The following is a 14190-nucleotide window of genomic DNA, read 5'->3' as shown; positions in this document are numbered from 1 at the left end:
CGCCCCGCCCCGCCCCCTAGGCGAGGGCAGCCGAGCACCGAAGGCGCCCCTTCCGGTCTCCGCCTCCAGGACCTCGGCTGTGCTTGAGAGTTCGAATCCCGACCGTGCCACCTTCTAGTCCCGCGACCTGGGGCAAGTCGCTCTGCCTCTCAGAACTTTAGTTTCCTGTAAAACGCAAATAATAACAGTGTCTGCTGTTCATTGTGCCAGGCACTGTTTTATGGTCTTTCTGTGAATGATCTCATTCCAATTTTAGTATATATGCTGCTGAAGAGAGCACAAGTGAATGGTCTCGTTTAAACGTCCCAGTAACATTCTTACGTAGGAATTATTTCACACACACACACTTTATAGAAAAGGGAGGCACAGAGAGATAAAGAAAATGGCCAAAGGAAGTGATGGCGGGTGTCAGGCTTCAAGCCCAGGGTCCAGAAGCTACAATAAAACACACTAAGTCAGATGACGTTATAAGCATTTTACCTGCACTCACTTGTTTCATGCTCATCACAAACCAATAATGAACCTTGAAAAGTTCTGCCCATTTTGCAAATGGGGGAAACTTAAGCACAGAGAGGGGTTAAGAACCAGTAGCAAAGTGAGCTGGGACTGGGAGCCCAGACAGCCCGGACCACTACCCTGTCCTTTCCTGTTGAGGGTTACGTGAAAGAGACTTCCTTGCATACTTTCGGGGTGTTGTCTTGTAATCTTTGCTCTATCTTGGGAGCTAGGACTCTTATTTAACATGTAAGGAAAGTGAGGTGCAGAGAGTTTAAGTAACTTGCCAAGAGAATGTGGTCGGGCTAGGATTCAAACTCAGTAAATCTGATTCCAAAGCCTGAGCTATTCCTGCAGGATGCCCCGAAATAATGTGTTTATGGCACCCAGCATCCAGGAGACGATCGATAGGCGTTGGATTGCTTCGCGTACCGCCCTTTTTCTGAGCCTCAACTTCCTCATCTGTGAAGTGGGCTGGTGCGGTGCGGCCTTAATTACAGGGGAACCACTGTGATCGAGGCCGCGGACATCACGCGTTCTGCGCTTTCCATGGTGCATTTTGACCCCGGCCGCCCACTGTAGGTGGCATCACTGATTGGCTAGATTCTGCCACATGACCCGCCCCCAACTGTGCCAACATGGCGGCGCCCAGGTCTTCATCCGGAAAATGTGACCGAGCCTAATTCGGTTCTCCGTTTCGCGAGAGCAGGTGAGGAGCGCCTGGGCGGCGAGGGGAGGGATCTGGTGCCGGGGCGGACCCACTTAAGGGCTTCAGGCTGCGCTGGGGCTGGTCTCCAGAAGATGGGGGGTGGTGTCAGCTCACGGAGGCCACGGGCTCTCCTGAGCCTGTTTTGCAGATGTGTAGGCCCCCCGGCCCAGGAAAGCAGCTCTCTCCTCCCCTATGCGCCCTCCTGATGCAGGCCGGGCGGGCACAGGCCGCCGCGGATGTCCCACGCGAGGACCGTTCTGCGGCTCACCCTGAGTCTCCGCTCCGCCGGCCGTCTGTGTAGTGCTCGGTTTATGGAGGGGCCACCCCAAGGGCCGGCAAGTCCGCCCGCCATGGAGAACGGCACGGCGCCCTGCGGCGAAAAGCGCCCACCTGACACCCAGGAGACGACGGTCACCGAGGGGTCCGCCAAGATCGCCTTCCCCAGCGCCAACGAAGTCTTCTACAACCCAGTGCAGGAGTTCAACCGGGACCTGACGTGAGCAGGGGTCCGGGTCAGCTTGGCGGAGGGCAATGGGTGTGTGTGGTGAGGGGGTGTGAACTGGATCTCCGTCTCCCGCAGATGTGCTGTGATCACTGAGTTTGCGCGCATTCATCTTGGGGCCAAAGGAATCCAGAGTAAGTGGAGGTCCAGTCTCCGGGTGGGTGGTGGTCACACGGAGGCCTCCCCCTGTCCAGCCCCCCCCTTCCCTAATGTCTGGAAACGCCCCGGGCTCTGCTCCTCCAGCCTTTTCTTAGGGACTTTGGGGAAGATTTTCTTTCATGAATCTTCTGTATTTTGAAGAGTAAGAGGTTTCTCAAAGAGAGTCTTGATAGTCCCTGACTTGGGTTTCTGGGTGGCTGCAGTCAAGGTGCCAGGTGAAAAGGAGGTGCAGAAGGTGGTGGTGGACTTGTCGGAGCAAGAGGAGGACAAGGCTGTACTGAAAGAGGGGGCAGACCCGGCCCCTGGAAACCAGCCTCGGACAGCCACTGTGGGGGAGATCTGTGAGGTGAGGCCTGGGCATAAAACAGGTGGCAGCCCCGGAGTCCAGTGGGTGATGGAGGAAGGAAGGCTCCTGGAAGGGGAGAGCTGTAGGAGGGTGTGTGTTGTGGGGGGAGGGGAGCACAGCAGAGAATGGAGATATTGATGTGAGTGGGGCTCCCTGCTTACTCCAACAGGAAGGCCTGCGAGTGCTGGAGGGCCTGGCAGCCTCGGGTCTTCGTTCCATTCGCTTTGCCCGAGAGGTGCCTGGGCTCCGATCGGTGGTTGCTAACGATGCCTCTGCCCGAGCTGTGGATCTCATCCGCCATAATGTGCAGCTCAACGAAGTGGCCCGCCTGGTCCAGCCCAGCCAGGCAGATGCCCGGTAGGTCCTGGGCTGCAGAGCCAGGCAGCTGGAAGATGTCATCTATCGCCAGGCTGCCTGGGTCAAACCCTAGCTGTGTCATAATCTTGCACTCTGATCTTGGGAGAGTGCCTTAGTCTCTCTGAGCCTCAGTTTCCTTTCATATAAAATGATAGTTTTACAGGGGTTGCTGTACTGATTAAATGAGAGGTAATACTTGTATAGCTCATGCTCGGTGCCAGAAATTAGTACCATGATGGTTTCCATTTTAAACTTCTCATACTTTTATTTGTTCAAATGAACCAGCTTATATCCACTGTCCAATATGTGCCAGACACTGTTCACAGTGCAGGGAATGCATCCGTAAACATTACAGACAAAATCCCTGACCTCGTGGAATTCCCATTCAAATGCAGGGGTCAGCAAACCATAGCCTGTGAGGCCCCAGTCTGGGTTTTTCTGGCCTGTGATGTAAGAATGTTTGTTTTTTTAATCCTCACCTGAGGATATTGGTTTCCCCCATTGATTTTGAGAGAGAGTGGAAGGGAGGGGGAGAGACACAGAGAGAGAAACATCGATGTGAGAGAGACACATCAATTGATTGCCTCCTGTGGGGATCGAGCCTGCAACCAAAGTACGTGCCCTTGATCAGAATTGAACCCGAGACCCTTCAGTCCTCCGGTTGATGCTCTAACCACTGAGCTAAGAATATTATTTTTTTTTTAAATATATATTTCTTTATTGGTTTCCAAGAGGAAGGGAGAAGGAGAGAGAGATAGAAACATCAATGATGAGAGAGAATCATTGATCGGCTGCCTCCTGCACACCCCCACTGGGGATTGAGCCCGCAACCCAGGCATGTGCCCTTGGCCGGAATTGAACCTGGGACCCTTCAGTCCGCAGGCCGACGCTCTATCCACTGAGCCAAGCCGGTTAGGGCAAGAATATTTTTTTACATTTTTAAAGGTTAAAAAAAAAGAATATGCAATAGTGACTGTATGTAGCCTACAAAACCTAAAATATTTACTGTCTAACCTTTATAGAAAGTAAATAAATAAGTAAAAAATATTTGCTTTCCTGACCATAGTAAAATCTAATAGGAAACAGAGAAGATAACAAATAATTGTAACAAATAAGTTACATAGTAAAGTAGAGGTGAGAAGTGCTCTGGAAAAAAATTGAGGGGGTAGGGGATAGAGGAAGATGGTGGGGGGGGGATTGCAATTTTGAAAAATGTGGTCATGGTGGGCTGTGTTGAGAAGATAGCATTTACTTTTCCTCATTTGCAAAGGGAACAATATAGGTCCAAACCCACGGAGTTGTTCGGGAAGGCACCTTCCACCCCCATTGGAAGATTATGTGGTTAAATGAGTTAATGTATCTAAGTCGCTTGAAACAGTGTCAGGCATGTATGTGCTACATTAGTGCAGTAGGTCCTGGAATAATGTCATTGTTAAAATGTTGATGAGAAAAAAGAAACATCAGTTCCTGGCCAGCGCTACTGTCTGTGTGGATTTGACACATTCTATCCATGTCTATGTGGCTTTCCTATGGGGACTTAGGTTTCCTCCTACAACCTAAAATACTCCCGTGAGGCCCGGTTGGTGTGGCTCAGTGGTTGAACGTCGACGCATGAACCAGTCAGGAGGTTGGGGCTCAATTCCTGGTCAGAGCACATGCCTGGGTTTCAAGCTTGATCCCCAGTAGGGGGCCTGCAGGAGGCAGCCGAACAGTGATTTCATCGTTGGTGTTTCTCTCTCTCCCTTCCTCTCTCAAGTCAATTAAAAAATAAATAAATAAATTATATACATATTTATGTTCAAATGAGGTAAACTGGCATGCCTGCATTGCCCCAGTCTGAGGGAGTGTGCGTGGGTGTGCGTGGCTTTGCAGTGGAAGGGTGTCCTGTCCAGGGTGGATCCCCTGAGCTGCCTGGATAGACTCCAGCCATCTATGACCCTGAACTGGAATAAGTGGGTGGGAAATAATGATCTGACTTGTTTTTATTAATTTTCCTTAAATGTATGTAGAGCTCACATTTATTTCATTGTTTAATATTAGAAGTGTTTTGAGTCTTTATTTAGAATTTGAGCAATGTTTTTGTGACCAGAAATACTGTAGGAATTTAACTCTTGTTTGGATCAATTAGTCTGTGAAAAAAATGGTTTCATTACATGTTTTTTCTGCTTAAAGTCACAGTTTTCAATAACTGTGATGATGTTAAGTGAGGACTTACTGTATTGGCCATTGTCATGCCATTGTTAGAGATGGGTAGACAGAGGCCTGAGGGGAAAAGCCATGACGTTTTTAGCAAATGGATGCCAGGATCTAAGCGCAGGCAGCTGGCCCAAGTCTAGGTCCAAACTATCACGCTGCATGATTGAACGTGATAAGGAACAGAGCAGGTCCCTGGTACAGGGTGCTGAGGAATTGGCCCTCTCACTCCCAGGATGCTGATGTACCAGCACCAGCGGGTGTCGGATCGGTTTGATGTCATCGACCTGGACCCCTATGGCAGCCCTGCCGCTTTTCTGGATGCAGCTGTGCAGGCTGTGAGCGAAGGAGGTGAGGCCAGGCTGACCCAGGAGTATAGAGCAGGGCTTGGAGTGTTTGAAGGATCCTCACCCCTTCCTTACCTGCAGGGTTGCTGTGCGTTACCTGCACGGACATGGCAGTGCTGGCAGGGAACAGCGGGGAGACATGCTACAGCAAGTACGGGGCCATGGCCCTCAAGAGCCGGGCCTGCCACGAGATGGTGAGGACCCTCCCCCCGCACCCCTTCCCACCCCTCAGACCCGTTCAGCTTCCTCCAGGCAGCATATTAACGACAAGCACACCTTTAACCAGCATAGTTCCTAACAGCATGGGCTGCCAGTCATGGTCATGTGGGGGGCAATGGTTTCGTCCAGGGTAGGAGCAATGATTACACCATTCTTTCTAGTCTCTGTTTTAACAACTTTGCAAAATTGCCTCTTTAAGGCAGTTTTTCCAGGTCTGGGTTCAAGTCCTAACTTTGCTGGTAGCTTTGAGCAAGCAGCTTCCCCTTTCTGGGCCTCAGTTTTGGCATTTGTGAAATGGGCATGCTGAAGGTGGCCTGGGCACCACTGGGTTGCTGTGGGGATTCAGGAAGGCGGGCAGGCTACGTCAATGGGCAGGGAAAGGAGAGGTTCCATCCTCTTCCTTATGGGCCCTGTCACAGGTCAGCCTGGGAAACGCTGCCTCTTTTTCTGGGTAGACTGTCATGGCAGCTCCCCAGCATGGAGAGGTCCCAGCCATGCTGCAGCACCCAGTGTCCCCACTTCCTGCCGACAGAGCCGTGGTGGCCGGACTAAGGTCCTTGTGGCCACGTCGCAGCACAGGGCATGTTGATGATGCTAATCGGAGAGATTCCACTTACGGGCCCGAATGTTCCTAAGTCACTTAGTGCTCCCAGCAGGGCCATAGAGGCAGAGACCGGTGCAGCTTCACCGGTGAGGGAACTGAGCAGTCGCCAAGGGCCACAAGTCAGAGTACTCAGGGCTGGACTTGGCCCCCACGGAACCTACCTGGACCCTGTGCTGTGAACACCTTGTTCAGAGGCAGGGCTGATGGCAGACGCCCACCCCCGCTTCTCACCCCCAGGCCCTGAGGATCGTCCTACACAGCCTGGACCTCCGTGCTAACTGCTATCAGCGCTTCGTGGTGCCCCTGCTCAGCATCAGCGCTGATTTCTACATACGTGTTTTTGTTCGTGTCTTCACCGGCCAGGCCAAGGTCAAGGCTTCAGCCAGGTTAGCAGGGGTGGGGCAGGCACTGGAGCAGGCAACAGAGCCTTCCCCTGTGGAAGTGAGGTCCAACAGGGGACCAGGTCACCCTGAGGAAAGGGTTGGGGTGTGGTAGCCAGCCCTGTTTCCCCACAGCAAGCAGGCGCTGGTGTTCCAGTGTGTGGGCTGCGGAGCCTTCCACCTTCAGCGCCTTGGCAAAGCATCGGGGGCCCCTGGTGGCCGGTGAGCAACAGTGAGCCAGGAGGGAGGTGAGGGGTTCCCAAGGGGTGTGGTTGCCCCCTAAACTCCTCTCTCTGTGCAGGGTCAAGTTCTCTGCAGCCTGCGGTCCCCCTGTGGCCCCCGAGTGTGAGCACTGTGGGCAGCGGCACCAGGTGGGACCATGCCGGGTTTAGGCATGGGGTCTCAAGGGTCCTCGTGTCTCACTCCTTGTCCATCTGGCCCCTGTGTGTCTGCAGCTCGGTGGCCCCCTATGGGTGGAGCCAATCCATGACCTGGATTTTGTGGGCCGTGTCCTAGAGGCTGTGAGCACCAACCCCGGCCGATTCCATACTTCGGAGCGGATCCGAGGAGTCCTGAGCGTCGTCACCGAGGTAGGGGCTGGGCCAAAACAGGATGGGGCTCACCTGTGCCCAGCTTCCTCCATCTGCCCCATGCATATCCTGTTGTCCCCCATGGCAGGAGCTGCCGGACGTGCCTCTGTACTATACGCTGGACCAGCTGAGCAGCACCATCCACTGTAGCACACCCAGCCTCCTGCAGCTGCGGTGAGGGCTGGGTGGGGGAGGAGCAGAGCCTGAGTGCTGGGTGCCCTGGGCAACTTGGGCCCCTTTTGGGCCAGAATCCCCCGTAAAATGGAGATCAAACTTCACTCACGTCCAGGGAGTCTCATGTACAAGTGCTCAGAGGCCAAGAGCCCTGGCCAGGGGGACAGTCTGACTGTTCCAGTCATTGGCATTAAACCAGCTACATAGTCGCCCTGAGACATGCAGCCAGCCTCACAACTCACCATGACTCCCACCCACACATGTCATCACTGGCTTTGGGATCTAGCTTGCCCCTCACAACCCCTCTTGGTCCCAGGTCAGCCCTCCTCCATGCTGGCTTCCAGGTCTCGCTCTCCCACGCCTGTAAGAATGCTGTGAAGACGGACGCCCCCGCCTCAGCCCTCTGGGACATCATGCGCTGCTGGGTAAGAGCTGGCCTGACTAGATAGGGATAAGAGGGCAAGGCATGGGCAGGCTTGGCATCCCCTGGCCCCTGACCTTTGCCTCCCAGGAGAAGCAGTGCCCGGTGAAACGAGAGCGGCTGTCTGAGACCAGCCCGGCCTTCCGCATTCTCAGTGTGGAGCCCAGGTAGGGACATCTCTGCCACAGGCATGGATGCTCACATGCTTGCAGACGGCCCAGACACTTCCCTAACAGATACATGTTCATTCTTCAAGTGAGATCCAGAATCTACCTTCTCCCACCACTTCTACCGCTTCTCCTCTGCCCCCACCCTAGTCTGGCCCATCACTGCTCACACAGACCAGTGTGGTCACCTCAGCCCTGGTTCCCCAGCTCCCACCCTCACCCCCCACAGACTGTTCCCCCCACAGCTACCAGAGGGCGCCTGTGAGCACCTGAGTTAGATCATGTTCCCCCTCTGCTCAGCAGAAACAGAGTTCCACCTGCAAGCCCTGCCCCATTTCCGTGTCACTTTCCAGCCCTCAATTATCCCCCCCTCCCCCCTGGCTCACTCCACACTGGCCCCCTCACTCAAGCTCATGAGCCACAGCCCCATCTCAGGGCCTTTGCACAGGCTGTTCCCTCTACCTGGAATGCCTGTCCCTGAGTGCCCCCAGGACTGTTCCCTCACCTCCTTCAGGTGTCCCTGACTCTGTCCTGTCCTGCATTGAACCCCTTCCTCAGTCTCCCCAGAACCTCTGCCCTGCTCTCTTCTTTTCAAAACTCTTCTCATGCCCTAACGAAACATAACTTGCTGATTTCTGATTTGTCCCATTGCTTGTTTGTCTTGTACACTAGAATGTCAGCTTTACCAGCGGCAGATTTCAGGTACACTGTAGGCAACAATAAATGTTTATTAAATGAGTGAGAGAATCCTGACCCAGGCAGGTGCCTTCCCAAGTCACCAAGGCGGGCAGGCCCCATGGGCAGTTTTGTTGTGCATGTCCGAGTGGTGGCTGCCCCTCAGCTGCACCACCCCCTTCTCCAGGCTACAGGCCAACTTCACCATCCGGGATGATGCCAACCCCAGCTCCCGCCAGCGAGGACTCAAGCGCTTCCAGGCCAACCCCGAGGCCAACTGGGGCCCCCGACCCCGTGCCCGGCCAGGGTGAGTGAGAGTGATGGCAGTGGGATTTGTCCAGGGCCTGGGGTGCAGAGGCCTGATGGGGTCCCAGCTGCTCATCTCCCTGCACAGGGGTAAGGCAGTGGGCGAAGCTATGGAGGACAGACGCAGATTGCTCCAGAATAAGAGAAAGGAACCAGCTGAGGACCTGGCCCAGCGGGCTGCACGGCTTAAGACGTTTCCTTGCAAGAGGTTTAAGAAGGTGAGGCACCCCCCACCTCCAACTGCAGTACACATGGGTCCCCCTTGTGGCAATAGGGCAAGGCTAAGGGGCAGGCAGGGATGGGAAAACGGGATGGGCAAGTGTATGCGAGTGAGCTCCCCATCCAGGAAAGGAACCCAGCAGAGGCTGCTGGGCTTCATATCCATCATCTTTCCACCAGGGCACCTGCCAGCGGGGGGACCAGTGCTGTTACTCCCACAGACCCCTGACACCTGAGGCCACTGCTGAAGCTGCCCCCACCGACTGTCCACAGACCCCCAACCAGAAGCCCCCTGGGTCTGGGGCCACCACTGGTCCAGGTGTAGATTGAGCCAATAAAGAGATTTCACCTTGCCCTGTCATTTGTCTGAGTGCAGAAGCTGCTGGTGGTCTATCTGTCTAGCATGTCTGAGGCCTGTTCCTCTGTCCATCTGAATTAACTCCCTGGGGGAGCTCTGCATCTAGAGGTTGGTGTGTCCCTGCCTGACTGAGGGAGGTGGTGTCAGTGTTTCTGTCTGAGGCGTTCTGTCTGTGTGGGGAGTGGTCTGTTCCTCTACAGCAGCGGTTCTCAACCTGTGGGTCGCGACCCCTTTGGGGGTCGAACGACCCTTTCACAGGGGTCGCCTAAGACCATCGGAAAACACATATATAATTACATATTGTTTTTGTGATTAATCACTATGCTTTAATTATGTTCAATTTGTAACAATGAAAATACATCCTGCATATCAGATATTTACATGACGATTCATAACAGTAGCAACATTACAGTTATGAAGTAGCAACGAAAATAATTTTATGGTTTGGGGTCACCACAACATGAGGAACTGTATTACAGGGTCGCGGCATTAGGAAGGTTGAGAACCACTGCTCTACAGCAAGAAGCACTTAGGCGCCCGGTTGCTGGCGCTTGCTTTCCCCCAAGCGGCCACGGGGTGGCAGCCGCGCGCTCGTACCCACGGGGCCTTCCCCCGCACCCCCCTCCACTGGCGTGCTCCTGAATATAGGCGCGCGCACACGCCGGTGCCACCAAGCTCCCACGTGGCCTCTCGCCGCCAGCCCTGGCTGCCTGGTTTCTCTGGCCCAGCTCCCCGCAGGGCCGTGGTGGCGGAAGCCAGACCGGAACCAGGCTCCTTGTGCATCCGCTCCAGACCAGGTGTTTCCTGCCCTGTGGCCCCTCGAGGCGGGGGGGGGCACATAGAGGCACCAGGCAGGCTCCTGCATCCTCCCCACAAGGGCAGGCCTTAGCAACGTTAACAGCGAGGCCTGGGGCAAAGCCCCCACCCTGCCACACGGTAGCAGTGGGACCCGCAGGCACCCTGCACCTTGCTCCATCTCAAGAGTTAAATGAACCTGATCCCAGAACTGGCCTTGTGGGCACATCAAAGTTCACTGGGAGCTTAGAAGTGGACCCTTGCTTCCTTGGGAAAGTGGGATGGTTGGTGGTGGGGTCCTGAAATCACCTGATTCCTGGAAGGTGACAGCTGAGGGCCTGCCTGGGAGCTCATGCAGCCACCTAGATAGACGGAGCACAACTGACCCAGGTGAGCGGGTGCTGGGGACCAGGAACAGCCTTGTCACTGCTACCCCTCACCACCCAGGACATTCACCCAACACCTCTATCACCATTCACCCTGCAGTGGCCTGGCTCTGGGATGAGGGCCAGGGGCCACCGAGCTGGGGTTATGCTATCCTATGACCTAGAGAACTAGGATTGTGGGGACTTGCTGGGGCACCTATTGGAAGGTTCTAGCAATATAGGAAATCTCCCCCAGCTGTAGCCTTTCCTGTCACCTTGAAAGGTGGAGTGATAGCACAGGGGGGACCAGGACAACCACCCAGGCTGGACACCCAAGATCGGAGTGTCAGGACTGCCCTCTGCCATGCCTCCCTCCAGGGTGGGGGTGGCAGAAAGGCTGGGAGGGGATCTGTAAAAAGAGGAACCAGGCAGGGGGAGGAGAGAAGAAGAAGGGGGCCCCCAGTCACGAGCCCCAGCAGGGCCGGAAAGGGCTCCCCACCCCCAACAAGCACGGACACAGCTGGGGTGTTCAAAGCCACAGGCCAGATCCAACCACACAGGAGGCCACCGCTTTCCTGCCTCAATTTCCCCTCTGTGTGTAGCTGTGCACTGGGGCTGGTCCTCAGAGGGCCAGGGTCCTTCCAGGGACTGAGAGGACGGAAGGTGAAGCCCGGAGGGGTCACTGACAGTCCTGCCCACTGGCCGGGGCGGGGCGAGAGGCCGATCTTGGAGATCCCCGCCCGCTGGTTTCCTCCGGGGTCAGCCTGGCTCCTTATCAGTCTGGGCCAGGCGGCCAGGCCCTTATCTGCGCTGGCCCAGCATCCTCCAGCCACTGCGCCAGGGGTAAGAGGGAGGAAACCGGCCACCGGGGGGGCGGGGAGAGGGCGGGCCGGCCGGCCCCTGAGCTGCTCACTTTTCCTCGAGGGACCCATGCTGCTGCCACCACCGAGGCCCCAAGGCCCTTGAGAGCCCAGAAAGAAGTGAAGCCCAGACAGAGTGGCTGGCTGCCTGGGGTAGAGTGGAGAGGCTGGAGGCCGCAGGGCCGGGGAGCCTGGCCTGAAGCTGGAGCCATATTCCTGCCCTGACCGACAGAGCCAGGGGACTCAGCAGGCAGCAGGACCAGCGCTGGGGTAAGAGCGAGCAGCCTGAAGGTGGGGGGATTCCCAACCCACCTGCATTCATTCATTCGTTCCCGCCTTCCTTCATTCATTCATCTGTAGGAACCAACTAAGAGGCCAGGCCAGCTTCCCCAGGACCCAGCTGGGGAAGACAGGGAAGAGGGCCCAGGTGTCCCTGATGTTGCTGGGGCCCTCCAGGCCATGGGCCAAGAGTGACAGGGATATCTAAATAGGGTGTAAAGAGGTGGATACTGATGTGTGGGGCAGGTGGGGGGTCACCAGGGCCAGAAGGAAGATTGAGGCATGACTGTATGTACTGGCCAGAGCCAGCATTTGGCATCATAGTGTCAGCAATGGGGTTGCAGGATTAGTGAGGGGGACATTTTCAGTGTGTGTGTGTGGCGGGGGGGGGGGGGGGGGGGGGGGGTGGGCTCTGACTGAACACTGTTGACTTAAAGTTTTCATAATGACCTCTGTAGTCTACTCATAAAATGAGAATTTACTGAGTATCTGATAAGTCTCTTTGTTTTCTGCATGGGGATCAAGAGAAGAATGAGACTTAGCTCTTTATCTTAAAAAGCTGTTACAGAGACAATATCACACATTACATGTGATACAGAGACAATATCACACACGAGAGATTATGGAAGACTTTCAGGGTCTGACTGGGAGGCAATGGGAAGAGCCTCGGGGTCCTAGATGAGGACCACAGGGTGGGCCCGGGCAGGAGGCGGGAGGTCAGTGAAAGGTCAGAGTCAATCATGTAGGGATTCCAAGGACACGCTGTGTCAATGAAGGGTGTTAGGGTCAGGTCTAAGGGTCTCAGGGCCCATCATGGCTACCCTGCCTTGCCCCTCCCTCCGGACTCCAGGTGAGGGGATTCTGGAGGAAGGGAATTTGCTCATGCCCTCATGGGTCACAAACAGCTCAGAGACGACACTGCTGGGCTCATCACTGCACAGCATCTCAGTGGGCATCAGATCCTCCATGTTCTGGTAGTTTCTGGGCCTCCCCCCGCCCCCCCCTCCACTATCCCTTCCATTTGAGGGCTCTGTTGGGCTAAGGGTGTGTGTGGCATTTGATTCATCCTCCCACTGGCTTCCTTCCCTTCCACAGGTGAGCACCCCCTCGGGGTCCATGTGCCCGCCCCAAGCCCAGGCAGAGGTGGCCCCCACCATGACTGAGAAGGCTGAGATGGTGTGTGCCCCCAGCCCAGTGCCTGCGCCACTCCCCAAGCCTGCCTCCCCTGGGCTCCCAAAGGCAGAGGAGGTGGGCCACCAAGGTGTCTCATCCCCCAGGCTGCCCCCTGGTGTCCCGGTGATCAGCTTGGGCCACACTAGGCCCCCAGGGGCAGCCATGGCCACCACAGAGCAGAGTGCCCTTCGGCCCCCACTGCTGCAATTCTCCGCCCTGGGAAGTGCCCCAACCCCTCTGGCCCTGCATTACCATCCTCACCCCTTCCTCAACAGGTTAGTGGGGGGCTGGGCCTGGGGGCAATCCAGGGCCAGGGTCCTTGCCCACAAGGCATTAGTGACCCATGAACCCTTACAGCCTCTACATTGGGCCGGCAGGACCTTTTAGCATCTTCCCTAGCAGTCGGCTGAAGCGGAGACCGAGCCACTGTGAGCTGGAGCTGGCTGAGGGTGAGTATGAGTTTGTGTCTGCATGGGGTCCACGTCAGTCCCACGCCTTTCCACAGGGAGAGGTGCTGCCAGGGCACAGACACACACAGAACAGCCCACACGGGCTCAGTACTCATGTTATACTCCTGTGCAAAACCACAGTCCTATAGCCTGTCCCACACAACCAGTCACCCAAACAAACTACAAAGAGTCCTGGCAAACACAGCCTGGCACAGGGGCCACAAAATGACAGCTCCACTTGGATGCACAGCCACCCAGGAAGCAGCCACATGACAACCATCATGCAAGAGACAGCCATGGGACCACAACCACACAGGACACAGACAACCACAGCCACTTAGGACCATGGCCACACAAGAATCAGCCACACAACCACAGCCAGGCATGACACAGCCACATGGCAACGATCACACACCACCACAGCCATTCAGACAGACCACAAGTCACACAACCACCTAAGACACGGACAGGACCACAATCACAATACGGGTACTTCTCGGGTCACACACAGGGACACACTCAGAATGAAGACTATAGGGCCAGCTCCCCAGACTGGCAGCGGCAAGGAAACATTCCGCTAGGCAATCTCAGCCACGGACATAAAGGTGCAGCCAGCGGCTCAGAGGCCACAGTTCTGTGCAGCCCAGTCTATCCTTGTCTAGATGGTGGAGGTGGGGGGCGGGCAGGGCTGCTAACTAGCCGGGGAGCCACGTGGTGGGTCCTACACGTGCATCCCTGGCGTGGAGAAAGCCCCCGCTCACCTCCTGTGTGGAAGTCCCCACTAGGGTGCTGGGTGCCTGAAGTGAGGGCAGCAGGGGGCGCCACCTCGGTGCCAACCCCTCCCCTCCTGCGTGCAGGGCAGCAGCCCCAGAAGGTGGCCCGGCGTGTGTTCACCAACAGTCGCGAGCGCTGGCGGCAACAGAACGTGAACGGCGCCTTCATGGAGCTCAGGAAGCTGCTGCCCACGCACCCTCCCGACCGGAAGCTGAGCAAGAACGAGGTGCTCCGCCTGGCGATGAAGTACATCGGCTTCCTGGTGGCTGCTGCG

The 14190-nt window shown here is 55.9% G+C and overlaps 2 protein-coding genes across 4 annotated transcripts in view; both read left to right on the top strand.

Annotated features, from left to right (window-relative positions):
* The first annotated feature begins 1103 nt into the window (after positions 1-1103).
* Positions 1104-9224, top strand: TRMT1 (tRNA methyltransferase 1). Of its 3 annotated transcripts, none has more exons than XM_005881577.2 (17): positions 1104-1204; positions 1506-1700; positions 1785-1840; positions 2069-2211; positions 2381-2568; positions 4997-5112; positions 5190-5302; positions 6169-6317; positions 6447-6533; positions 6613-6682; positions 6767-6901; positions 6990-7075; positions 7392-7500; positions 7587-7663; positions 8526-8645; positions 8733-8862; positions 9044-9224. In XM_005881577.2, exons 2-17 carry the CDS (start codon positions 1516-1518, stop codon positions 9191-9193), a joined length of 1914 nt encoding a protein of 637 aa, XP_005881639.1. In that variant the 5' UTR covers positions 1104-1204; positions 1506-1515; the 3' UTR covers positions 9194-9224. The 3 variants fall into 3 exon arrangements, with proteins under 3 accessions (XP_005881639.1, XP_014384953.1, XP_014384952.1); XM_014529467.1 differs by having other exon boundaries at positions 1416-1700; XM_014529466.1 differs by having other exon boundaries at positions 1353-1700.
* A 965-nt stretch (positions 9225-10189) lies between these two features.
* The window catches only part of LYL1 (lymphoblastic leukemia associated hematopoiesis regulator 1), a 4362-nt gene continuing 361 nt past the window's right edge, over positions 10190-14190 (top strand). The window contains exons 1-4 of the mRNA XM_014529427.1: positions 10190-11511; positions 12798-12968; positions 13051-13142; positions 14000-14187. Of these exons, the coding sequence (XP_014384913.1) occupies positions 12856-12968; positions 13051-13142; positions 14000-14187 (393 nt within the window). The 5' untranslated portion in view covers positions 10190-11511; positions 12798-12855. The remainder of the gene's footprint in view (positions 11512-12797; positions 12969-13050; positions 13143-13999; positions 14188-14190) is intronic.

Source organism: Myotis brandtii, unplaced genomic scaffold (assembly GCF_000412655.1).
Source record: "Myotis brandtii unplaced genomic scaffold, ASM41265v1 scaffold680, whole genome shotgun sequence".
Classification (NCBI taxonomy): Eukaryota; Metazoa; Chordata; class Mammalia; order Chiroptera; family Vespertilionidae; genus Myotis; species Myotis brandtii.
Note: the sequence above shows the minus strand (reverse complement) of the source record. Positions and strands in the feature narration are given on the sequence as shown.